The 27,430-nt window shown below is 47.0% G+C and overlaps 1 protein-coding gene and 1 long non-coding RNA gene across 3 annotated transcripts; one reads left to right on the top strand and one right to left on the bottom strand.

The window, feature by feature from the left end:
* Positions 1-277: 277 nt before the first annotated feature.
* On the bottom strand, positions 278-9,754 carry LOC140421953 (uncharacterized). Of its 2 annotated transcripts, none has more exons than XM_072506947.1 (2): positions 9,531-9,754; positions 278-1,820 (listed from the first exon to the last, which is right to left on the bottom strand). In XM_072506947.1, exon 2 carries the CDS (start codon positions 1,231-1,233, stop codon positions 514-516), a length of 720 nt encoding a protein of 239 aa, XP_072363048.1. In that variant the 5' UTR covers positions 1,234-1,820; positions 9,531-9,754; the 3' UTR covers positions 278-513. The 2 variants fall into 2 exon arrangements, with proteins under 2 accessions (XP_072363048.1, XP_072363049.1); XM_072506948.1 differs by lacking the exon at positions 9,531-9,754 and adding an exon at positions 5,188-5,206.
* Positions 9,721-27,131, top strand: LOC140421990 (uncharacterized). The gene is made up of 2 exons (XR_011947204.1): positions 9,721-10,212; positions 18,100-27,131. It is a non-coding gene; the product is annotated as an uncharacterized lncRNA (long non-coding RNA).
* Positions 27,132-27,430: the final 299 nt, after the last annotated feature.

Genomic DNA, 27,430 nt, shown 5'->3' with positions numbered 1-27,430 from the left:
AAAAGAACCCTGTAACCACCATAGCTCATCTTCATGGCAACATGGCTGCTTTGGGAACTAAATATCTTCCAACATGCAGACACCTTTTCATTCTGTGCTCCTCGTCAAACTTGGAACCAGGTAATCGCAACGAGGCTCAAAAATGGTCAGCCCACCGGAGGCAGAGGTGTTAGACCGGCCAGTCCAGCAGAAAGAAACCCTCCAATCATCACCATTCACCAGATGTCGGAATGAACAAAATGCAGTCCTGGATGTCAGTGAGAGCAGAAACAATACAACGGAGCAAACATCTGTAATTTATTGTGAACTTGTTGGGAGTCACAACAGATGCGATGAATCACAAAACCCCTCCCCACATTGAGGGCAGATGAATGGTCTCCCCCCAGAATTAACTCGCTAGTGTCTCCGGATCATTGAATGTTTCCCCTGCTAAGAGCAGGTGAATGGCCTCTTCCAGGTGTGAACTCGCTAGTGTTCCTGCAGGGTGTATGGATATCTGAATCCCTTCTCTCACTAAGAGCAGGTTAACGCCTTCTCCCCTGTGTGAACCCGCTGGTGTCTCTGCAGGTGGGATAACTGAGTGAATCCCTTCTCACACTGAGAGCAGGTGAACGGCTTCTCCCCAGTGTGAACTCGCTGATGCGTCTGCAGGTTGGATAGCTGAGCGAATCTCTTCTCACACTGAGAGCAGGTGAACGGCCTCTCCCCAGTGTGAACTCGCTGATGTATCTGCAGGTTGGATAACCGAGCGAATCCCTTCTCACACTGAAAGCAGGTGAACGTCCTCGCCCCAGTGTGAACTCGCTGGTGTTTCTGCAGGTCGGATGATTGAGTGAATCTCTTCTCACACTGAGAGCAGGTGAACGGCCTCTCCTCAGTGTGAACTACCTGATGTATCCGCAGGCTGTCTAACCGAGTGAATCCCTTCCCACACTGAGAGCAGATGAATGGCCTCTCTCCAGTGTGAACTCGCTGGTGAGACAGCAGGCTCGAGGAAGTAGTGAATCCCTTCTCGCACTGAGAGCAGGTGAACGGCCTCTCTCCACTGTGAACTCGCTGGTGTTTCAGCAGGCTCGATGAAGCAGTGAATCCCTTCTCACACTGAGAGCAGGTGAACGGCCTCTCCCCAGTGTGAACTCGCTGATGTATCCGCAGGTTGTCTAACCGAGTGAATCCCTTCCCACATGGAGAGCAGATGATTGGCCTCTCCCCAGTGTGAACTTGCTGATGCATCTGCAGGTTGCCTAACCGAGTGAATCCCTTCCCACACTGAGAACAGGTGAACGGCCTCTCCCCAGTGTGAACTCGCTGGTGTGTCCGCAGGGCGGATAACTGAATGAATCCCTTCCCACAAACAGAGCAGATGAACAGCCTCTCCCCAGTGTGACTGCGCCGATGAGTTTCCAGTAGAGATGGAGCCCTGAATCTCTTCCCACAGTCCCCGCATTTCCACCGTTTCTCCAGGGTGCGTGTTTCCTCGTGTCTCTCCAGGTTTGTCGATCAGTTGAAACCTCGTCCACACACACAACACGTGTACGGTCTCTCCCCACTGTGAATGGTATGATGTTTTTTCAGGCTGTGTTACTGGTGAAAGCTCTTTCCGCAGTCAGTGCTCTGGAACACTCTCACTCGGGTGTGTGTGTCTCGGTGCTTTTCCAGTCACACTGATGTTTAAAATCTTTTGAAGCCGACAGAAAAGACAAACATTTCTCCTTCTAGATTCAATGTCCGGTGATTTTCAGTTCCAAGGAATTGAGAGACTGTCAGATCGAGAGGTTACGGTTGAGATTTCTGTCTGTAATTCCTCCTCTTCTAATATCCTGTAAAAACAATTTACAAAAGACATCATTGTCAGCACTGGATAGAAATTCAGAACAGACAATTCTATTCCTGGAGAACATTCTTTCCTCTCTCATTCCCCAAAGCTGTAAATCTCCATCCCACACACTCTCACTGCATTCTCACTCTGCTGTATCTAATATTCACCCTCCCAATTCTCCTGAAGGTGCTGATTCAGGCTGATTGACAGATCCATGCTCACTGCTTCCTGTCCTGGACAAAGAGATCATAACAAATACGAGCTGCAGTTGGCCATTCGGCCCATCGAGCCTGCTCGTCTATTCTGTGGGATCATTGGCCGATCTATGTCAGCGACATTCTCCGTATTATTGACCAGAGGCTGAGTGAGCTGACTCAATATCTGTGAGCTCATGAAGCCGAGCTGTAAAACACCATGAAGAGGCTCAATGATCCGGAAGAGAGAATCCTGAATGTTGAGCAAGATGCCTCCTCGGTAGAATTTAATCCTTGGAAAACCGGCTGAGTGGTGTGGTGGACACCTGGAGAACTTGGAGAACCGAGGGTCAGAGAAAGAACTGCCAGAAGATGTGGAGAGTCAGGTTCCCGTTAGGTTCTTCGAGGACCGGCTGCCACGTTTTCTCAAGCTGGATGTGAAGCCTGAGCGATTCAAATTAGAAAGGACATCGGATCCTGTCTTTGAGGCTGAGGGACAGTTTTCATCCCAGGCCTGTGGTCATTCACTTCCACAACTTGAAAGGTCAGCAGAGGGTCCTGGAGACGGGCAAGGTGAGGTGGGACCTGGCTCCCACCTCACCTTACAGTGAATTATGTCACTTTATCCTGTGACCCTGAAAATTGTATCCGACAACTCCGTCAAGTCTTTCAATAATCAGACTACTGCCTTGGTCTTCGGTAAATCCTTGAAGAGCTAGGATTGGAGCGATGATTTGCTGCTCAGACTAACTTAGGCTCTAATCCGGACTCTTTCCCTATCATGGTGTTGTTGTCTGAAATTGTTATCTTTTATCCTGTTGAAGGGAGTTGTTATTCTGTGAGCGCCAATTGAATGTCTTCTTCTTCTCGAGTGTTCCAGGGACTCGTATTATCTTATCTCAGTTATGGTAGATGTGCCGTGTGCTTATTATCCATCATCTTTCTTCTATTATCCGAGCGTTAATCATGGCAGAACCGAGTGGTGCCATTGCCAAAAGGGTGGTTCCACTGTGCTAAAGTGGATTGGTCACACTAAATTGCCCCTTAGTGTCCAAGACGTGTAGGTTAGGTGGATTGACCATGATCAATGCACCGGGTTACGAGGATAGAATGGGGAGTGGGCTTCAGTGAAGTGTTCTTTCTGAGGCTCACTGCAGACTTGAGGGGTGAATTGCCTTCTGCACTGTAGGAGTTCTATGTCATCTATGTTGTGTTATTCATTTTAATTTGTATATGCTGTTAGTCTGTTTGTAATATTTTACAAACTGAATTGTTCTCTGTTTTTATATAATCTTACCCTCTTTCCCCACTCACTATTTTAACCTGTTAACTGGTTGTTCAATTGATCTGGCATTTCATTTTGAGGCTCTGGTCCCTCAAATATCCTGTTCCAAATTAATTCTGCAATGTGTTTTCCAAAGCTGGCACCGAGCGGGAATTAAAAGGATGGGGGATTTATTAATCGATGTGACTTTTGCCAGTCTGAGGGCGCTGGAGGAGAAATTTGGGTCACCTCCGGGAAATGCCTTTCGGTATATGCAGGTTCGGGCGTTCGTGAGAAAGCAGGTAGGGGAATTCCCGCTGCTGCCTGCCCGAAGGATACAGGACAGGGTGGTTTCGGGCGTGTGGGTCGGGGAGGGTAAGATATCGGAGATATACCAGGAGCTGCAGGAGGCGGAGGCAGCCTCGGTGGAGGAGCTGAAGGGCAAGTGGGAGGAGGAGCTGGATGAGGGCCTGTGGGCTGATGCCCTGGGCAGGGTCAATTCCTCCTCATGTTGCGCCAGGCTCAGCCTGATCCAGTTTAAAGTGATGCACAGGGCACATATGACAGGGGGCGAGGATGTGTAAGTTTTTTTGGGGTAGAGGACAGGTGTGTGATGTGTTTGGGGAGCCCAGCAAACCATGCCCATATGTTTTGAACATGCCCAGTGCTTACGGAATTTTGGAAGGGCTTCGCAAAGGCTATGTCCAAGGTCTTGGATACTCGGGTAAAACCGAGCTAGAAGATAGCGATATTTGGGGTATCGGACGATCCAGGAGTGCAGGAGTCGAAAGAGGCCGGAGTTCTGGCCTTTGCCTCCTTGGTAGGCTGGAGAAGGCTCTTGTTAATTTGGAGGGACGCGAAGCCCCCAAGCGTAGAGGCTTGGGTCAATGACATGGCGGGGTTTCTTAGGTTGGAGAAGATAAAGTTTGCCTTGCAAGGGTCCTTGCAGCGGTTCTCCGGGCGGTCGCAACCGTTCCTTGACTTTCTCGCGGAACGTTAGGTGGAAGTCAGCAGCAGCTGCAACCCAGGGGGAGGGTGGGGGGAGGGGGGGAGGAGGAGGGGGGGGGGGGGGGGACAGGCTGACTTATTTTGCTTTTTGTAAGGGGCGCATGCCCCATTTTGCTTTGAGATGTGTGTTAAATTGTTAATCGTTCAGAGGGTTAAGTTGTTTTGTTTCGTTGGCATATTGCCCTGTTTTCATTGTATTATTTTCCTTTTTGGAGTGTTTTGTAAAAATTATTGAAAAACCTGGAATGAAAACATTTTTAAATTAAAAAAATAAAATTCTGCAGTGTGTTGCTTGTATTTATGTTGGCAATATCTCTTGTTCTGCTCTGTGCCCATTTCCCACCATTTTTTCTGTTACTCTGTTGCACTCATTGTTTAAAGAATGATTTGCAAAAATAACTTATTACAAATCTGTCCACCTCATCCATGAATATATTCAATCACCCCCACACCCCACTGGTCCCTGTGGAAGAGAAATCTAGAGACTAATAACCCTCTGAGGGAAGAGATGACTGGAAATATATAACGTAGCCACAGTACAATATTACAAGACTAGAAATAATAATAAATGTACTTTATTACAGAACCATCAATAATATATCTAATCTGTACCATATAACAACACAAAACATGTCTGTCTGATATTAATTTACTGTCCCCTTAAATATCAGCCATTGCCTGGAGAAACCAGCCCTTTAATTGTGAACATTAGGAAAGAGACCATCCTTTTAGGCAGACAAATAAATGTGTCAAGCTGAGGGAGCAAAGGATGTCAATGTTTTTACGAGAGAGAGAGACCTGGGCCAAGCTTTGCAGAGTCTGCACCCTCCCTGGATTCACTTCCTTTCCCTTCAGAATGAGAAAAAAATGTAAAGGGGGAGAAAAGAAAGTGTTTTACTCACAGATGTGGGAGACAGGAGGACGTTTCAGTCTGTGTGAAGCCCAATCTCCTTTCACATAAAACCCGCGCTGATTGGAGGACCAGCGTCCTTCCGGTCCTAACTCTTTCCATTAGCCAACACCTCACAGGAAGGTCAGGGGCTGGGCTTTCCTCCACACATGCGCAGCTTCCCCTCACCCTTGGACATGCGCAGCTTCCCCTCACCCTTGGACATGCGCGGTACCTGATCACCCGCCCGTGCGGCGGATAGAGCGGGTTCCCCAGCGCGGGGGATTGTGGGAGCTACGGCCGGCACTGTCCAAACTCCTGGGGTGAAAAGTGGAGGAGGCTTGGGCGGTTGTGTGCGAGCTTGGTGTCCGCCCCCGGGCCGATTCGAAAGGCAGGCCGCCTCTGGGAGGTTCCTGGATGGGGTGAACCAGCAACTCGGCGCCCATTGCTCCTGGTCCCCGAGGGAAGGGGAGACCGGTTTCGGAGTACTGCGACCAGTCGTGTTTCAAGTCAGCGGTTAAGTTGCGGAGACGCTGCTTCGGACTGCGAGGTTTGCTGTCGGCGGTTTTGAGTTCGCCCAATGGAGGACGAAGGAATGGAGGAAGGATGGCAGCTAGAGAGGCTGCTGGAAGCGGCGGGTCGGAACCGGGAGTGGATACCCGATGGGCGGCCCACGGCCTGCAGCCCGGGGTGGGTTGCTGCCGTTCCTGGGGTCTCCGGGGGTTCGGCCCCCCTGGACGCCCTGTGGGCGGTTGGGACTGACTCTGGGACTTTCTTCTCCATTGTCGACTGTTGCTAACATTGGAGCGACCCTGGCCGCTGCCATTGGAGGACTTTGAGGACATGTTGTTCCTTGTGAAATTTCGGCTGGAGCGCCGGGGTCATGATGTGGAACGTGCAAAATTAATGGACTCTTTTTTATGGACTTTTCTATGAGTACTAAGGGATTTTGTTTTCATGTTTTCTTTGCTTTCGTTTTCTTTAGCAGCCTATGATATTCAACTCATTTTGGGTTTCCCTGAAATGGTAATTAGTAATTGTGGTGGAACGCTAGTTGGTGTGAAACTGCTCTCCCTCCGAATGGTCCCGTGCCTTTGGGCGGGGTCCAGGAGGGGGGAACCCTCTCTCCTCCGCCACGCCCGGGTCTGGCTCTCCGGTGGTCTGTGCTCTTAGCGAGGAGGGGCCTTTCCCACGGGGTGTCGGCTGTAGGGCGGGGTGAACGGGGGGTGGGTGAGCGGGGATTAGTGTTTGGTGATTGATTCTATCCTGTTAAATCTTTTCTGGGGTGAATTGAGGCCTGGTGCCTGGTGATTGGGTTTGATATGACACTGTTAAAATGTATCGATTTCCTGTGGGTCATATTTGTTTCCGAAGCGGCTGTATTGTATCGGGGCCTTGTGCCTCGCGACTGCTTGTTTTATGTGTTTAGAGGCCGTTACCTCAATGTACTCGTGTCTTGTGGGTTTTTTTGTTCCTTTTTTCTTTGGAATGGTCGTTGGGCTTCGAGGCCTTGTGCCTCACGACTGTTCGTGTTATGTGACTGTCTGATTGTTACTTGGACTATGCGTAGGGCCTGTGCCTTGTGGCTGGTTGTGATAAGTGACTGGTTAATTGGTATCTGGAAACGTATTTCGGCCCTGTGCCTTGCAGCTGTTTGTGTTGAATGACTGTTACAACGTTATTGTGAAATGTAATTGGGCCTTGTGCCTTGCAGCTGTTTTGTGTTAAGTGACTGTTTATCGTCAATTTGAAGTGTGTTTAATCGTCAATTTGAAGTGTAATGAGGTCTGGAGCCTTGTAAATTGGTTTCTGTAATAATTGTGACGACAATAAAAGAGTTACTCACAGATGTGGGAGACAGGAGGACGTTTCAGTCTGTGTAAAGCCCAATCTCCTTTCACACAAAGCCTGCGCTGATTGGAGGACCAGCGTCTTTCCGGTCCTAACTCTATCCATTAGCCAACACCTCACAGGAAGGGCAGGGCTTTCCTCCACACATGCGCAGCTTCCCCTCACCCTTGGACATGCGCAGTACCTGATCACCCGCCCGTGCGGCGGATAGAGCGGGTTCCCCAGCGCGGGGGATTGTGGGAGCTACGGCCGACACTGTCCAAACTCCTGGGGTGAAAAGTGGAGGAGGCTTGGGCAGTTGTGTGCGAGCTTGGTGTCCGCCCCCGGGCCGATTCACAAGGCAGGCCGCTTCTGGGAGCTTCCTGGATGGGGTGGAACGGCAACTCGGCGCCCATCGCTCCTGGTCCCTGAGAGAAGAGGAGAGGACCGGTTTCGGAATACCGCGACCAGTTGAGTTTCAGGTCAGCGGTCGAGCTGCGGAGATGCTGCTTCGGACTGCGAGGTTTGCTGTTGGCGGTTGTGAGTTCGCCCACTGGAGGACGAAGGAATGGAGGAAGGATGGCAGCTGGATAGGCTGCTGGAAGCGGCGGGACGGAACCGGGGTGTAGATTGTCCGATGGGCGGGCCTGCAGCCCGGGGTGGGTTGCTGCCGTTCCTGGGGTCTCCGGTGGCTCGCCCCCCCCTGGACGCCCTGTGGGCGGATGGGACTGACTCCGGGACTTTCTTCCCCATTTTCGACTGTTGCCAACATTGGAGCGACTCAGGCCGCTGCCACTGGAGGACTTTGAGGACATGTTGTCTCTCGTGAAATTTCGGCAAGAGCGCTGGTACCACTTGCAAAATTAATGGACTTTTTCTATAGACTTTTCTATGTATGCTGGGGGATTTGTTTTCTTGTTTTCTTTGCCTTGTTGTATTTAGTAGCCTATTACATTTAACTCATTTCGTTTTTTTCCGAAATGGTATCCTAGTATTAATAGTGGAACGCTGGTCAGTGTGGAGCTGCTCTCCCTCCGAATGGTCCCGTGCTTTTGGGCGGGGTCCAGGAGGGGGGAACCCTCTCTCCTCCGCCGCGCTCAGGTCTGGCGCCCCGGGGGTCTGTGCTCTCAGCCATGGGGGGGCCTTTCCCCTGGGGTGTCGGCTGTAGGGCGGGGTGAACGGGGGTGGGTGAGCAGGGATTAGTGTTCGGTGATGGATTGGATCTTGATAAAGTTTTTCTGGGGTAAATTGAGGCTTGGTGACTGGTGATTGGGTTATTGATATGAAATTGTTAAAATGTGAAACTGCTCTCCCTCCGAATGGTCCCGTGCCCTCGGGCAGGGTCCAGTAGGGGGGAACCCTCTCTCCTCCGCCGCGCTCAGGTCTGGCGCCCCAGGTGTCTGTGCTTTTCAGCCAGGCCTTTCCTCCGTGGTGTCGGCTGCAGGACGGGGTGAATGGGGGCGGGTGAGCAGGGATTAGTGTTCGATGATGGATTGGATCTTGATAAATCTTTTCTGGGGTGAATTGAGGCCTGGTGCCTGGTGATTGGGTTATTGATATGAAATTGTTAAAATGTGAAACTGCTCTCCCTCCGAATGGTCCCGAGCCCTCGGGCGGGGTCCAGAAGGGGGGAACCCTCTCTCCTCCGCCGCGCCCGGGCCTGGCTCACCGGTGGTCTGTGCTCTTACAAGGAGGGGGCCTTTCCTCCGTGGTGTCGGCTGCAGGGCGGGGTGAACGGGGGCGGGTGAGCAGGGATTAATGTTCGATGACGGATTTTATCCTGGTAAATTTTTTCTGGGGTGAATTAAGGCCTGGTCCCCGGTGACTGGGTTTTTGATATGATAACTGTTACGATAAATTGAGGCCCTGAGGTTCATATTTGTACTGGAGTGGCCGTATTGTATCGGGGCCTTGTGCCTCGTGACTGCTTGTCTCATGTGTGTAGAGTCGTTACTTCGAAACCTGTCTGTGTTGTGTGTTGTACTTTTGGGTTTCGTTTTTTTCTTTTTCTTTATTTCTTTTGGAGTGGTCGTATGATTTCGGGGCTTTGTGCCTCGCGACTGCTTGTGTATGTGTTTAGAGGTGGTTGCCTTGATGTGGTTGTGTCTTGTGTTTTTATTTCCTTTTGGAACAGTCGTTTGGTTAGCCTTGTGCCTTACGACTGTTCGAGTTACGAATCTGTGTGATTGTTATCTGAACTATATGTGGGGCCTGTGCCTTGTTGTTGGTTGTGATAAATGACTGGCTGATTGGTACTAGGGAACGTATCTCGGCCCTGCGCTTTGCAGCTGTTTGTGTTCAATGACTGTTGCAACGTTATCGTAAAATGTAATTGGGCCTTGCGCCTCGCAGCTGTTTTATGCTCAATGATCGTTTAATCGTTAATGTGAAGTGTAACTAGGCCTTGTGCCTTGCAGCTGTTTCGTGTTCAGTGACTGGTTAACCGTTAACGTGAAGTGTAATCGGGCCTTGTGCCCTGTAAATGAGTCTATGTTGAAAATTGTGACGACAATAAGAGATACTCACAGATATTGGAGACAGGAGACGTTTTCAGTCTGTGTGAGGCCCCGGTTTTGCTCTGTGTCCAGCTTCCGCATTCAGACAATGGCGGAGCTGATTGGATGGGGAAGAGAGTCCTTCCGGTTCACCAACTCTTCCCATTGGTCAACAACTTTCTGACGCACGCAGAGAAATCCGCGGTGACGTCTCAGGGTCCAGTGCGCAGGTCCGGCAGACACAGCAGCTCCGACCCACTCATTGTTCCCCCTCCTCAAGACAAGGTTTCCAGGCAACCGGCTGACAGCTCCGGCCAGAGCGAGAAGCCTCTCGGTGATTTTTTTCTCCCCCGGCCCTGGACTGCGCATGTCCAAGAGAGAGGCGAGGGAAAGCCCACCCCTGACCTTCCTGCTGAGGCGTTGACCAATGCGAAGAGTTAGGACCGGAAGGACTCTCCTCCTCCAGCCAATCAGCGCGAGCTATGTGTGTGAATGGAGATTGAACTTCACACTCTCTGATACCTCCTCCTGTCTCTAACATTTGTGAATAAAACACTTTCTTTTCTCATTCTGGCCTTCAGTTGGTCCCTTGCTGCAACTGAACGGAAAGGAAGTGAATCCAGGGAGGGTGCAGACTCTGCAAAGCTTGGCCCAGGTCTCTCTCTCTCTCTCTCTTAAAGACAGTGATGTGGAGATGTCGGCGTTGGTCTGCGGTGAGTACAGTAAGAAGTCTTACAACACCAGGTTAAAGTCCAACAGGTTTGTTTCAAATCACTAGCTTTCGGAGCGCTGCTCCTTCCTCAGGTGAATGAAGAGGTAGGTTCCAGAAACATATATAGACACAGTCAAAGATGCAAGACAATGCTTTGAATGCAGGCATTTGCAGGTAATTAAGTCTACAGATCCAGAGAGGGGTAATCCCAGGTTAAAGAGATATGAATTATCTCAAGCCAGGACCGTTTGTAGGATTTCGCAAACCCTGGCCAGATGGTGTGGGGGGGGGGGGTGGTGAATGTACTGCGACATGAATCCAAGGTCCCGGTTGAGGCCATACTCATATGTGCGGAACTTGGCAATAAGTTTCTGTTCGGCGATTCTGCATCGTCGCGCATCCTGAAGGCCACCTTGGAAAACGCTTACCTGGAGATCAGAGGCTGAATACCCTTGACTGCTGAAGTGTTCCTCGACTGGAAGGGAACATTCCTGCCTGGTGATTGTTGCGCGATGTCGCTTCATCCATTGTCGCAGGGTCTGCTTGGTCTTGCCAATGTACCATGCTTCGGGACATCCTTTCCTGCAGCGTATGAGGTGGATAACATTGGCCGAGTCGCACGAGTATGTACTGGTGGGTGGTGTTCTCACGTGTAATGGTGGTACCCATGTCGATGATCTGGCACATCTTGCAGAGATTGCCATGGCAGGGTTGTGTGGTGTCGTGGTCACTGTTCTGAAGGTTGGGTAGTTTGCTGCAAACAATGGTTTGTTTGAAGTTGCACGGTTGTTTGAAGGCAAGTAGTGGGGGTGTGGGGATGACCTTGGCAAGATGTTCATCTTCATCGATGATATGTTGAAGGTTGTGAAGAAGATGTTGTAGTTTCTCCGCTCCGGGGAAATACTGGATGACGAAGGGTACTCTGTCGGTTGTGTCCCATGTTTGTCTTCTGAGGAGGTTGGTGCGTTTTTTTGCTATGTCGCGTTGGAACTGTCGATCGATGAGTCGAGTGCCATATCCCATTCGTACAAGAGCATCTTTCTGCATCTGTAGATGTCAGTTACGCTCCTCCTCGTCTGAGTAGATCCTGTGTATAGGAGGGCTTGTCCATAGGGAATAGCTTCTTTAATATGTTTAGGTTGGAAGCTGGAGAAGTGGAGCATTGTGAGGTTATCCGTGGGATTGCGGTAAAACAAAGTGCTGAGGTGACCATCCTTGATGGAGATGAGTGTGTCCAAGAATGCAACCGATTTTGGAGAGTAGTCCATGGTGAGTCTGATGGTGGGATGGAACTTATTGATGTCATCATGTAGTCGTTTCAGTGATTGTTCGCTGTGGATCCAAAGGAACAAAATGTCAATAATGTATCTGGTGTATAACGTTGGTTGATGGTCCTGTGCGGTGAGGAGGTCTTGTTCAAACTTGTGCATGAAGATGTTGGCATATTGAGGTGCAAATCTGGTCCCCATGGCTGTTCCGTGTGTTTGGATGAAGAACTTGTTGACTAAGGTGAAGACGTTGTGATCCAGAATGAAGCGGATGAGTTGCGGAATTGCATCTGGAGATTGGCAGTTAATGGTGTTGAGTACTGAGGCTGTTGCAGCATTGCTGTCATCATGAGGGATGCTGGTGTAGAGTGCCGAGACGTCCATTGTGACGAGGAATGTTCCTGGTTCGATTGGCCCATGGGTGCAGAGTTTCTGTAAGAAGTCCGCCATATCGCGACAGAAGCTGGACGTTCCTTGTACGATGGGTTTCAAAGATGCCCTCGATGTAGCCAGAGAGGTTCTCACACAGGGTCCCATTGCCTGACACGATAGGCATGCCTGGTGTGTTGGACTTGTGTATTTTCGGGAGGCAGTAGAGATCTCCAACGCGGGGAGTACGTGGGAAGAGAGCACGTAGGGTGCTCTGAAGGTCTGGATCCAAGGTCTTGATCGGTCTATTGAGTTGGCGGGTGTGTTCCTTGGTCGGATCTGCAGGTAATGTCTGACGTGTTCCTGATTGTTGAGTTGTCGGTGCACTTCTTTGCAGTAGTCCGTTCTGTTCAGTATGATGGTGGCCCCTCTTTTGTCTGCTGGTTTGATGACGATGTTGCGGTTGGTCTTCGAATGTGGATGGCATTGCGTTGTGCTTGGGTGATGTTCGGGGCTGTCTTGTGAATGCGACTGATGAATCTGGCATTGACGCAACTCCTGACGGCTTGAGCATACATGTCGAGTCTAGGGCAGCGACCTTCCGGAGGGTCCAATTCAACCCTTTCCACTTCGGTTGCCGCACCGCAGTCTTTCACCGAATGAAGATTGAGCTTTACACAGACTGAAACTTCCCCTGTCTCCAACATCTGTGAGTAAAACACTTTCTTTTCTCCCCCTTTCCATTTCTTTTCTCATTCTCACCTTCAATTGGTCACTTGCAGCAACTGAAGGGAAAGGAAGTGAATCCAGGGAAGGTGCAGACTCTGGAAAGCTTGATCCACGTCGCTCTCTTAAAAACATTGACATCCTTTACTCCCTCAGCTTCATAGAATCATAGAATTTACAGTGCAGAAGGAGCCCATTCAGCCCATCAAGTCTGCACCGGCCCTTAGAAAGAGCACCCCAGTTAAGCCCACGCCTCCACCCTATCCCTGTAACCCAGTGAACCGACCTAACCTTTTGGACACTAAGGGGCAATTTAGCATGGCCAATCCACCTAACCTGCACATCTTTGGACTGTGGGAGGAAACCACAGCACCCGGAGGAAACCCACACAGACACGGGGAGAAAGCGCAAACTCCACACAGACAGTCATCCGAGGCCACAATTGAACCTGGGTCCCTGAACTGTGAGGCAGCAGTGCTAACCACTGTGCCACCCGTGCCGCCCTTGATACATTTGTTTGTCTGGCTAAAAGGATGGTCAGTTTTCTAATGTTCATGATTAAATGGCTGGTTTCCCCAGGAGATGGTTGACATTTAAGGGGGACAATAAATTACTATCAGACTGAGATATGTCCAGTGTTGTTAGATGGTGCAGATTAGATATATTATTTATGGTTCAGTAATAAAGTACTTTTATTATTATTTCGAGCCTTGTAATATTGTGCTGTAGCTACATTATATATTTCCAGTCATCTCTTCCCTCAGAGGGTTGTTAGTCTCTGGATTTCTCTTCCACGGGGACCAGTGGAGGCTTGGGGGTAGTTAAATATATTCATGGATGAGTTAGACAGATTTTTAATATATATATTTTTTTAACCATTTTTTAAACAATGAATGCAGCAGCGTAACAGAAAAACTGGTGGAAAATGGTCACAGAGCAGAACAAGAGCTATTGCCGCATAAATACAACACATTGCAGAATTAATTTAGAACAGGATATTTGAGGGACCTTTAGATGAAATGCCAGATCAGTGAACAACCAGTTAACAGGTTAACATAGTGAGTGGGGAAAGAGGGTAAGATTATATAAAAACGGAGGATAACGATGCAGGTCGCACACCCCAATATATTATAAAACAGACTATAGTCAAATTCAAATGAATAACAGAACAGAGATGACATAGAATTTATATAGTGCAGAAGGAGGCCATTTGCCCCTTCAAATCTGCACTGACCCGCGGAAAGAACACTTCAATAAGATCCACTCTCTGCCCTATCCCTGTAACCTTGTGCATTAATTATGGTCAACCCACCTAACCCTCCTGGTGATTGGAGCTGAACAAACTTGAGGCGAGGTTACTTTTTGTTCCAGATCAATGTGCTAATTGTTGCAGTATATTCTTTAACACCTCTTTGGACACTAAGGAGAAATTCAGCATGATCAATCCACTTTAACTGCACATCTTTGGACTGTGGGAGGAAAACGGAGCACTCAGAGGAAACACACGCAGACACAGGGAGAATGTCTATCTTCACACAGACAGCCACTCAAGGAATCAAACCTGGGCCCCTGGTGCTGTGAGGCAGCAGTGCTACCCACTGTGCCCCACTCCTGGCCAAAGTTAAATTGAATTCACTCATGGAATGCCCAGGAGGAGCAAGTCAGTCAAATTGGAGCCTATGTATTTGAGATAGGAGTCCCATAATTCACCCAATGCATCAGACTCAGAATGAATCACGGACATTAAAAATTGCATGGAGATGCATTCCATAATCAGCCTATGCCAGTTTTGGATAGAGGGAGACCTGACTGGTCTGCTTCTGTATTGAGCCAGATGGATGTTGGGTCCATCCTAACCCAATCTCTTATGAACCGAAGACGAGAGGCCAATTAATAAAACTTGATATTCAGGAGACCCAACCTTCCCTTAGCTCCTGGTGATTGGAGCTGAACAAACTTGAGGCGAGGTTTATTTTTGTTCCAGATAAATGTGCTAATTGTTCCATTAATTTCTTTAACAACAGCAGTACAGGCAGCATCTGCAGAGGGTACAACAGTCTGGGCAACACATTCATTTTAATGAAGGCAATCCTCCCTCACCATGAAATCGGAAGAGCCGACCACTGGGCAAGGTCCCACCTAATAGTCACCATCAGCTGTGGAAAGTTGGCCCCATATAGCTGTCTGAAAGAGGGGGGTAATTGACATGCCCAGATATTTAAATCCCATGGGGAACCATCTGAAGGGTAACTTAGCAAGAAAAGAGGGCTTATCCTTGAAGCCCCCCCCCCCCCTTCAAACAAGCCAAGTATTTGGTTGGCTTATGCCCAAACTCGTACAACGTCTGCCTCACAAACTCTCAACTTTTCTCAACCTGCTGAGTCAACAGGGAGTCCAAAGGCACTCTTGCTGCGTTAACCTCCTTCAGCAATAGTTTACTAGGAGCCTTCTTATAATTCTCTTCCGCCTTCGCGAAACAAACCTCCAGACGCCGCTGGTTCTCCAGAATGCTGCACTTTTTATTAGCAGTGAGTTTTACACGTCTCCGACAAAATGGAGTGGTAAATACCAGGGGTCGAATTAACCGAAAGGAAGAACTTAAACTCTTCCGTAAAGTGCGTCGTAAATGATGTAGCTCCTTTTAGGGAGGCTCCAAACCTCCATATTCTCGACCTGGGGGTGAGCCCACGAGCAGAAACTGCAGACAAACGGGGGAAGGTCTGCGATTACGCTGCTCCCTGTGGTGCAAGTGGACACCAGGTGTAGGATCGTCCTCGGCACAAACAAATTGTCGTTTCTAGTCTGACATTGATGTGGGGCTGGAAAGAAGGTAAAATCTCTGCTCCTCGGGTACAAAGTTCTCTAAACATCCACATAACCCACCTCCTCACTGTTATGATCCCGGGCCAGACCCCAACAGTGGCTCGGATACTGGACACAAACTCCAATATTTTATTTGTGTTTTGTCAGACTGTGAGGAAAGGATTCCTCACTCCAGGAGTGATTTCACACAAAATAGGGCTGTGCTACAGGAAAACAAACTTTATTCCTGACACAATATTAAAATATGTTTAACATCACACCAGAAAACAGCTGACAATTAGCCCTTAAACAATGCTAATCAATACAGTGAATACAGTAACCCTTAACTGCTACCTTTATTCCCACTCAAACAACAAAAACACATCTCGGCTCTCAATCCACCATTAAACACAGTTAGCCCTGAGCAATACCTGCTTGACAGGTTCTTTGAGAAAGAGAGGTCTTGTGTCACCGCTTTAAAGAAAAGATCTGAACCCTGTCAGAACCATGAAGAAACTTGGGAAGCTGTTTCAGCTTGTTTCAGCTCGCCTTCTAATGACACTCTTCGGAACTGCTTGGAAAGAAACTGCAAATCTAGCTACAGACATATCTTTTCAACTGAACTGAGATGCTTGACCTCTGCTCACATCTTGAACTAATCCTCAACTAAAACACTGCTTTGCTGCAAAAAGCCTGAAACCGTGGTTCCTCCCAGTAATGACATCATTTTACAAGCTGAAATCTAATTAACTCCACAGGGAATCCCCTCGATCTCCATTAGCCCACGTTTTTTATGATGCTTTAATTGCACCTCTAGCTCCATAATTTAGTTGTCTTTCAAACTAGGATTTATTTAAGAAACATGACTGCAGAAGTCACACACACTAACTCCGGCTTTTAATCCTTACTGCACCAAATACCCAGAATACAATATCTCCGAAATTCTCACAGTCTTCAAATCACAAGCCGAGGCCAGCGGGTTTGATCCTGGCCCCGGGTCACTATCTGTGTGGAGTTTGCACATTTTCTCCATGTCTGCATGGGTCTCACCCCCACAACCCAAAAAGATGTGCAGGGTAGGTGAATTGGCCACGCTAAATTGCCTCTTAATTGGTAAAAAAAGAATTGGATACTCTCAATATTTTTTTTTAAATGATGGGGAACGAGTCCGGATGAGATCCTGAGTTAGTCTGAGCTGCAAACCATCCCTCCAAATCCTTGCCCTTCGTGGATTCAACGAAGGCCATGGCTGCAGTCAGATTATCGAAAGACTTGACGGAGTTGCCAGATACAATTTTCAGGGTCTCCGGATAAAGCGACATAATTCACTCCCACAGCCTTGAGTTCCCTTCAAACTTCATCGAAGCCTCGATGCTCCGTTTGCGTTGCTGCCGAAAAGTCCTGGAAGAAGGAAAAACTTACTCCCTCATGGAGCCAGGTCCCACCTCACATTACCCGTCTCCAGGACCCTCTGGTGATCTTTCAAGTTGTGGAAGTGAATGATTACAGGCCTGGGATGAAAACTATCCCTCAGGCCCAAAGACAGGATCTGATGCCCCTTCTAATTTGAAACACCCAGGCTTCACATCCAGCTTGGGAAAACGTGGCAGCCGGTCCTCGAAGAACCTAATGGGAGCCTTACCCTCCACACCTTCTGGCAGGCCGACGACTCGAATGTTCTTTCTCTGACCCTCAGTACTCCAAGTCCTCCAGGACCTCCGCCACGTCACTAAGACAGTTTGCCAAGGATTGAAGTTTTGCCTCAGCTGAGGAGGCATCTTGCTCAAAAGTTCAGGATTCTCTCCTCCGGATCATCAAGCCTCTTCATGGTATTTTACAGCTCGGCCACATAAGCTCACAGATATTGAGTCCGCACAGGCAGCCTCTGGTCAATCATCATTTTCACCACCTCCGAGAGCGCGGGGTCAAGAAACCTCCTGAAGGTCAGGCCGCCATGTTGAAAAGGCGGCTCTGCCCCTGATGAATCCTGCGCTCTTTTATCGACTGATTTCATAAGTTTCTTAGGCATAATCTCACCAAACCTTACCCCTGAAGTCTTTCAGGGATATGAGAACAAATATTAATTCAAGGACGAGGTAGATGAGTGCTGGCCAATCAGGATAAATGATGGATTCTAGGCGAGTGGCACCAGAACCTGCGGAAAAGCAGCTACTCCCACATCCGCCTCGCGTGGTTCCTCCCCCAGACAGATTTCTGATTGACGAGACAGTCAAGTGTTCTAGGGAACAGGCAGAAAAATGGAGATGGGGATGTGGTGAAGCTTTGGAATTCTCTACCCCAGAGAGCTGTGGAGCCTCAGTCATCGAGTATTTTCAAGACCGAGATTGATAGGTTTCTAGATATTGAAGATATCGAGGGATATGGGGGATAGTGTGGGAAAATGGTGCTGAGGTAGATCGGCCAATGATCTCATTGAATGGTTGAGCAGGCTTGATGGGTCGAATGGCCGAATACAGCTCTTATTTATTCTGATCTCTGTGTCCAGTTCAGGAAGCAGTGAGCATGAATCTGTCAATTGGCCTGAATCAGCACCTTCAGGAGAATTGGGAGGGTGAATATTAGATACAGCAGAGTGAGAACGGAGGGAGAGTGTGTGGGATGGAGATTTACAGTTACGGGGGAACAAGAGAGAAAAGAAAAATTGTCTGTTTTGAATTTCTATCCTGTCTTAAAGTGATGACTTCTGTAAATTGTTTTTCCAGGATATTAGAAGAGGAGGAGATACAGACAGAAATCTAAAAGGTCACGTGGCGATTTGACCGAGTCACTCAATTCATCGTCCTGAATATCACGGCCTTTGAATCTAGAAGGAGAAATGTTTGCCCGATCTGTCAACTTTGAAAGATTTTAAACATCAGTGTGACTGGAAAAGCACCGAGACAGATACACACCCGAGTGAGAGTGTTCCAGGGCACTGACTGTGGAAAGAGCTTTAACCAGTTACACAGCCTGAAAAAACATCACACCATTCACAGCGGGGAGAGACCATACACGTGTTCTGTGTGTGGACAAGGCTTTGGCTGATTGTCTGACCTGGAGAGACACGAGGAGACCCAAAACATGGGGAAACCATGGAAATGTTGGGACTGTGGGAAGGGATTCAGAGTCCCATCTAAACTGGAGATCCATCGACGCATTCACACTGGGGAGAGGCCATTCACCTACTTTGTGTGTGGGAAGGGATTCACTGAATTATCCAGCCTGAAGCCACACCAGCGAGCCCACACTGGGGAGAAGCCTTTCACTTGCTCCCAGTGTGAGAAGGGATTTGCTCGTCTATCCAACCTGAAGAGTCACCAGTGTGTTCACTCTGGGGAGAGGCCGTTCACCTGCTCTCACTGTGGGAATGCATTCACCCGGTTATCCAACCTGCAGAGACACCAGCGTGTTCACACTGGGGAGAGGCCGTTCACCTGCCCTCAATGTGGGGAGGGATTCTCTGAGTTATCCAGCTTGAAGTCACACCAGCGAATTCACACTGGGGAGAAGCCATTCACCTGTTCTCTGTGTGGGAAGGGATTCAGACATTCGTCCACCCTGCCGAAACATCACCGAGTTCACACTGGGGAGAGGCCATTCACCTGCTCTCAGTGTGGCAAGAGATTCAGTGATTCATCCAACCTGCAGAGACATCAGCGAATTCACACAGGGGAGAGGCCGTTCACCTGCTCTGATTAGGGAGGAATTCAGCGATCCATCCCAGCTGCCTCGACGGCGGCGAGTTCATCTGCACCCAATGTGGGAACTGATTTTGTGATTCATCACACCTGCTGAGACACCAACAAGTTCAAAGTGATTACAGGGTTGGATTCTGCTGTTATTGTTTCTGTTCTCAGTTCAATGCAGCATGGCATTTCATTCATTCTGTCAGTTGGTCAATGGGGAGGGTCGGAGGGTTTCTGCTGGACTGGCCGGTCTCTCAACTTTGCCTCCAGTGGGCTGATGCTCTTGAGCCTTGTTGCAAATACTTGGTTTCAGTTTTCACGAGGTTCACAGAGTGAAAGGGTGTTTGGAAGTTAAAGGTTTATTAATTTTGCATTTCTGTTTGGAAGTACCCCAATGCAGCCATGTTGCCATGAAGATGGGCTAAGGTGGTTATACGGTTACTCTGTTTAACTCATCTGGGTGTTTCTCACAGAAGGAAACTGCCAAGGTCTGAGGAATAAGTTGTATGTGGTAGATTGGGTACTTACAATAAACGTTAGACAGGCAAGCACAGCATTTCAGGATGTGTTACATAGTTACAAAAAATATCGATTCTTTTAAGAAGCCTGAGGACTGGGAACTTGTTTCAGAATTTAGCAAAGGAGGACCAAGAAACTGATAAAGAGAAAATAGAATATGAGAGCAAACTGGTGAGAAACATAAAAACCGACTGGAAAAGCTCCTATATATAGGAATGTGAAAAGAAAAAGATTAGCAAAGACCAATGTGGGTCCATTCCAGGCAGAGACAGGAGAGTTTATAATGGGGAATAAGGAAATGGCAGAGAAACTAAACAATGTGAGTCTGTTTCACAGAGGAAGATACAGAAATTGTCCCCAAAACACTAGAGAACCAAGGAACTAGCGAGCACGAAGGACTGAAAGAGATTAGTATTAGTGAAAAGCAGTACTGGAGAATTTTATGGGATTGAAAGCTAATAAATCTCCAAAAGCTGATGCTCTACATCCCAGAGTGTTGAAAGAGGCGGCTGTAGAGATAGTGGATACATTGGTGATCATCTTTCAAAATTCTGTAGATTCTGGAATGGTTCCTGCAGATTGGAAGGTGGTAAATGTAACCCCACTATTTAAGGAGGGAGAGAAAAAACAGAAAACCACAGACCCATTAGCCTGACATCAGTCGGAGGGAAAATGCTACAATCTATTATAAAGGATGTGATAACATACGAGTTAGGAGCAGGAGTAGGCCACTCGGCCCCTCGAGCCTGCTCCACCATTCAATAAGTTCCCGGCTGATCTGATTGTAACCTCAACTCCACAGAGGCCCCTTAGAAAATACATCTGGGGAGATAGTTATGGGGTACAAGGAAATGGCAAAGGAGTTAAACAGATATTTTGCATCAGTGTCGAATATTCCATTAATGCTAAATAAATATGGGTAAGGAATTAAATACCATCACTAGAGATGTAGTAAAAACAAAGAAAAGTGCATCACAGGAACAGGCCTTTCGGCCATCCAAGCCTGTGCCGATCATGATGTGCTAACTAATAAAAAAACTTTCTACCCTTACTCGGTCCGTATCCCTCGACTTCCTCCCGATTCATGTACCCATCCAGTTGCCTCTTAAATGTTGCTAATGTGCCTGCTTCCACCACAACCTCTGGCAGCTGTTCCAGGCACCCACCAGTCTCTGTGTGAGAAACCTACCTCGCACATCTCTCTTAAACTTTCCCCCTTTCACCTTGATCCTGTAACACCTGGTGATTGACACTTCACCATTGGAAATAGCCTCTGACTATCCACCCTGTCTATGCCTCTCACTATTTTGTAGACCTCTATCAGGTCTCCCCTCAGTCTCCGTCTTTCCAGTGAAAACTATCCTGGTTTATTCAACCTCTACTCATAGCCAAGAACCTGGAGACCAGGCAACATCCTGGTGAACCTTCTTTGCACTCTCTCCAAAGCTTCCACATCCTGAATATGTGGTGACCAGAACTGCATGCAATACTCCAAATGCAACGTAACCAAGGTTTTATATAGCTGCAACATGATTTTCCAGCTCTTGTACTCACTGCCCCGGCTGATGAAGACAAGCATTCCATATGCCTTCTCAATCACCTTGGCCACCTGTGTTGCCACTTCTAGGGAACTGTGGACCTGCACGCCCAAAATCCCTCTGTATGTTAATGTTGCTAAGGGTTCTGCCATTTACAGTATAATTCATACCTAGATTTGATAGTCCAAAATGCATCACCTCGCATTTGTCCGGATTAAACGCCATCTGCCATTTCTGTGCCCAAGTCTCCAATCTATCTACATCCTGTTGTATCCTCTGACAATCCTCAGCACCATCAGCAAATCTGCCAATCTTAGTGTCATCTACAAACTTACTGATCAGACTACCCACATTTTCCTCCAGACCATTTATATATGCTACAAACAACAGCGATCCCAGCACTGATCCATGCAGAACACCACTAGCTACAGATCTCCATTCTGAAAACACCCTTCCACCGCGACTCTCTGTTTCTATAACCAAGCCAGTTCTATATCCATCTAGCCAGCCCATCCCGAATCTCATGAGATTTTAGTTTTTTTCCAGTCTGCCATGTGGGACTTGTCAAATGCCTTGTCCATACTAATGTCCATATGAACTTCACCCACCGCCCTTCCCTCATCAATTTTCTTTGTCAGCTCTTCAAACAACTCGATCACGTTGGTGAGACATGACCTTCCCCATACAAAACCATGCTGCCTGTCAATAATTAGTCCATTTTCCTCCAAATCTGCATACATCCTGTCCCTCATCTTTTCCAAAAGCTTCCCCACCACTGATGTCAGGCTCACCAGCCAATAATTTGCTGGATTATCCCTGCTTCCTTTCTTAAACAAGGAACAACATTGGCTATTCCCAAGTCCTCTGGAACCTCACCTGTGGTCAAAGAGGATGTGAAGATATCTGTTAAGGCCCCAGCTATTTCTCTCCTTGTCTCCCGCAGTAACCTGGGATAGATCCTATCCGGCCCTGGGGACTTGTCTACCTTAATGCAATTTAGGATACTCAACACTTCCCCCTTTGATATATTGACGTTCTCAAGAGCTTTCACACACCTATCCCTGACCTCAACATCCATCATGTGCTTCTCCCTAATGAATACCGAATACAAAGTACTCCTTACGATTTCACCCACTTCCTGCGGGTCCACGCAGAACTTCCCTCCATTGTCCTTGAGTGGGCCTACTCTTTCTCTTGCTCCTAATATATGCATAAAAAGCCTTGGAATTCTCCTTGACCATGTTCGCTTGAGACATTTCATGGCCCCTTTTGGCTGGCCGAATTCCCCGTTTCAGTTCCTACTTTCACTGTACTCCTCAAGGGCTTTATACTCCTCAAGGGCGTGATCAGTTTTTAGATGCTGAGACCTATCGTATGCTTCCTTTTTCCTTTTGACTAAGCTTACAATTTGTCATCCATGGTTCCCGAATCCTGCCATTTCTATCCTTCATTTTTGCGGGGACATGCCTGCCCTGCGCTTCAATCAACTGGTCTTTAAAAGCCTCCCACATGTTAGACGTGGATTTGCTCTTAAATAGCCGCTCCCAATCCACATTCCCCAGTTTCTGTCTAATTTGGATGTAATTGGCCCTCTCCAATTAAGCACCCTCACCCGCGGGCCACTCTTATCCTTATCCATGACTACTCAAAATTTTATGGAATTATGGTCACTAAGCCCAGAATGCTCTCCCACTGAAACATTAATCATCTGGCCTGGCTCATTCCGCAATGCCAAGTCTAGTATGGCCCCCTCCCTGGTTGCATTGTCAACATACTGTATGAAAAAGCCCTCATGGACACATCTAACAAATTGCTCTCCATCCGAGCCCTGGCTGTAAGTGATTCCCAGTCAATATGGGGGAAGTTAAAGTCACCCATCACAACGACCCTACTTTTTTCACGTTTTCAGTATCCGACTACACAATTGCTCCTCTGTCTCCTGCGGGCTATTGGGAGGTCTATAGTACACTCCCAACATTGTGATTTCACCCTTCCTATCCCTGAGCTCCACCCATAATGCCTCATTGAAAGATCCCTCCAATGTGTCCTCCCTCAACACAGCTGTGATCTGCTCCCTATTCAGCAATGCAACTCCCCCACCTCTTTAGTTTCCCCTTCTGTCCCGTCTAAAACAACGATATCCGGAATGTTAAGCTGCCAGTCCTGTCCCTCTTTTAGCTATTTCTCCCTAATTGTAATTACATCGCCAGAGTTCAATGCAGTAATCCAGGCTCTCAGTTCATCTCTCTCACCTGATATACTTCTTGCATTGAAGCAAATGCACTCCAGACCTACAGTCCCGCTGAGCCCTGCGGCTTCCCTCTGCCTGCTCTAACTCTGCGCTACGTTTATCTCAGTCTCACTTTCCCCCCCAGTCTCTACACTTACTGGCCTGCTGTTCCCGTTCCCACCACCCTGCCAAACTAGTTTTAGACAAATAATGAGGCAAACGGCAGACAAGTCCCCTGGTCCTAATGGCTTGCATCCTAGGATCGGAAAAGAAATGGCTACAGAGATAGTGGATGCACTGGTTGTGATTTTCCAAAAATCCTTGGATTCTGGAGAAGTACCGGAGGATTGGAGAACTGTCAATGTGACCCCACTATTCAAAAAGGGATTGAGGCAAAAAGCAGGTAAATATAGGCCAATTAGCCCAACATTTATTGTTGGGAAGATTTTGGAAGCAGTAATTAAGGAAGTAATAGTAGGACATTTGGAAAATGATAATCTAATCAAGCAGAGTCAGCATGGCTTTGTGAAAGGGAAAACGTGTCTGACTAATTTAGCAGTGTTTTTCGAGGAAGTCTCAACCAGAGTGGATAGAGGGGGACCAGTAGATGTGTTTGGTGTATTTAAACTTCCAGAAGGTGTTCAACAAGGTATCTCACAAAAGGTAAAGTCATAAGATAAGAGCCCATGGTGTTGGAACTCGTATATTGGGATAGATAGAGAATTGGCTAATGGCACAAAACAGTGAGTGGTGGCACAGCGACCTATAACTATTGGGGTTCCACAGGGATCAGTCCTGGGATCGCAACTGTGTACAATTTATATTAATGACTTGGAAGGAAGCGAACGTACTGTGCCCAAATTTGAAGACAACACAAAAAAGGTGGACAGGTAAGTTGCGAGGGGGATACAAACAGTTTGCAAAGAGATATTGAGAGGTCAAGTAAGTGGACAAAAAGTTGAAAATGGAGTATAATGTGGAAAAATGTGAAGTTGTTCATTTTGGAAGGGAGAACAAAAGAACATTATTTAAATGGAGAAAAACTGCAGATATCTGCAACACAAAGGGACTTGGGGGGAACTTGTGCACGAAACACAAAGCTAGCAGACAGGTGCAGCAGGTAATCAGGAAGTCTAATGGAATGTTGGCCCTGATTCCAAGGGGGTTGGAGTATAAGAGTCGGGATGTCTTGCTGCAGCTGTACAAGGTGCTGGTGAGACCACAACTGGAGAACTGAGCAGTTTTGATCCCCTTATTTAAGGAAAGATATTATTTCATTGGAAGCTGTTTGGAGAAGGTTCAGTTGGATGAATCACGATAAGGAGGGATTGTCATAGAGTAAAGATTAAACAGGTTGGAATTTGGAAGAATAAGAGGTAATCTCATTGAAACATACAGAATTCTTAAGGGGCTTAATTGGGTAAATGCTGAGAGGATGTTTCCCCTAACGGGAGAGTCTAGGACCAGCGGGCATAGTCTCAGAATAAAGAGATGTCAATTTAACACTGAGATGAGGAGGAATTTCTTCTTTGAGGGTTGTGCATTTTTGGAACTGTGAGAGCTGTGGGGACAGAGTCTTTGTGTATATTTAAAGCTGCAATAGATTCTTGATCAGTGAGGGAATGAAGGCTTACAGGGAAAGGGCAGGAAAGTGGACAAGAGAAATGTTGGAGCAGCCATGATTGAATGGCGGGGAGGCATGATGGGCCGAATAACCTAGTCCTGTTCCTATTTCTTACGGTATTATGGTCTAACTCACCTTTCGCCCCCTTGCTTAACAAGAATCTATCCAGCTCTGCCTTTAAAGTATTCAAAGACTCTGCTTCCACTGCCCTTTGAGGAAGAGAGTTCCAAAGACTCCCAACCCTCTGAGAGAAAAAAGTTCTCCTCTGCCTTAAATGGACAAGTTATTACTTTTAAAGTGACTCCAATTTCTGTATTGTCCCACAAGAGGAAGCATCCTTTCCACATCCATCTTGTCAAGGCCCCTCGGGATCTTAAACGGTTCAATCAAGTCACCTAAACTCCATCGGACACGAGCCCAGTCTGTCCAATCATTCCTCATAAGACCAGCATCCAATTCCAGCTATGAATCCAGTAAACCTTCTCTGAACTGCTTCCAACACATTTACATCATTCCTTAAATGAGAGCAATACTGTACACAGTGCTCCAGATGTGGTCTCACCAATGTCCTGTATAACTGAAGCATAACCTCCCTTTTATATTCAATTCCCCTCACAATAAACAATAACATTCTATTAGCTTTCCTAATTACTTGCTGTACCTGTATACTCACCTTTTGTGATTCATGCTCTTGGATACCCAGATCCCTCTGAGTCTCAGAGCTCTGCAATCTCTCACTAGTTCGATGAGAAGCTTCTTTTTCTTCCGGACAAAATGTACAATTTCACATTTTCCCACATTACACTAATTTTGCTAGATTTTATTCCACTCATTTAAAATATACCTTTCTAACCTCCTTATGTTCTCTTCACAACTTACTTTCCTCCCTATTTTTGTATCATTGAAACATAGGAGCAGGAGTTGGCCATTCAATCGAGTCTGCACTGACATTCAATACGATCATGGCTGATCATCCACTTCAGTGCCTTTTTCCCCATATCAAATAATTTCCCCGTTCTATTCCCGTGTCCCTGTCGCTTTATTTCCCTCAAGTGCCCTTCCAATTTCCTTTGGGAAACATTGCTTCATCTCTGCTTCTCCCTCCCTCATAGGAAGTGAGTTCCAAATATTTCCTACTTTCCTCAAATGTAAACGAGGCTCATAAAGCACCGGAGTCCATTCTGCCCATCATTCCCATGCTAGCTCTTTGGATCAATTATCTAAGTAATTCCACCGCCCTACAAGTCTATTTTCCTAGTTTATTTCCAAGTTTATTTTGAATCCCAACTCGCAACAACTCGTTCTGGTTTTTGTCTAATAATTTCATATACTGTATTTGGATTTTCAGGAGCTATTTGAAATGGAGCGAAAGGCACAAAGTCAAGACTCAGATTTTATTGCTGATTGTCGCAAGTGGGCTGAGTTTCGGGACTAATTCTAGAAATAGTTTACATTTCTATAGCATCTTTCATGGCCCACAGATTCTCCTAAAGCTTTTTCCAGTCAATTAAGTACTTTTGAGATGTCAGAAATTGTAGATATGACTCAGTAATAATATTTCATTTTTAAAAACAATCACTCGTCCATCTTCATTGTTTTAGGTAACAAGGCCAAAGAAACCATGTTAAACTCTAACATGTGACTGGACCTTTATTTTAAAAATTAATACTGTTTCAACCAAAACTGCTGAACTCGTGGAAATTGTTTAAACAATTGTTCCAGCATTTTATAAAGCTACAGAACATCATATCATGCTCAGTCTAAGACTCATTGTTCAATCCAGTCAAGGTTAGTAAGAAAGAAAGATATTGCCTTCCACAAAACTGTCTCTTTGAACCAATGTACCTTATATTATCCAACAGTATTAATGAAAGATTACTGTATTAATTGGCTAAAGGTCAGTAACTGTTGACTGAATAAATAATGAGCCTTAATTGTGTTACAATTAATGAATCAATAATGAATCAGTAGTTATAGTGAAAGACTGAGTTTTATTTGCTTTCAAAATATAAAACGTTCATTGCTGTGCATATAAATAATGTGCAATGAAGATAAATGTTCTGGCAAGAGAGACCTTCAAGCTCTGATTAGCCTCAACTTTTGAAATTGTATGAATAAGGGATTTGTATAGAATCAGATAAAGGAATAGTATGAAACAGTTGTATTGTATTCATAGGATCATAGAATCCCTACAGTGTAGAAGGCCATTCATCCCATCGAGTCTGCGCTGATCCGCTGAATGAGCATCCCACCGAGGCCCACTTCCCCACCCTATCTCCATTACCCCTTAACCCCACATAACCTGCACATCTTTGGACACTAAAGGACAATTTAGCATGGCTGGTCCACCTGACCTGCACATCTTTGGACTGCAGGAGCATCTGGAGGAAACCCATGGGGTGATACAAACTCCACACTGATAGTGACCCAAGGCCGAAATTGTCCCTGACACTGAGG

The sequence above is a fragment of the Scyliorhinus torazame genome, chromosome 5 (genome assembly GCF_047496885.1).
Source record: "Scyliorhinus torazame isolate Kashiwa2021f chromosome 5, sScyTor2.1, whole genome shotgun sequence".
Lineage (NCBI taxonomy): Eukaryota > Metazoa > Chordata > Chondrichthyes > Carcharhiniformes > Scyliorhinidae > Scyliorhinus > Scyliorhinus torazame.
Note: the sequence above shows the minus strand (reverse complement) of the source record. Positions and strands in the feature narration are given on the sequence as shown.

Excerpts from the sequence above, each read along its gene's own strand:
- LOC140421953 (XM_072506947.1), bottom strand. The coding sequence starts at position 1,233 with ATGCATCAGCAAGTTCACACTGGGGAGAGGCCAATCATCTGCTCTCCA.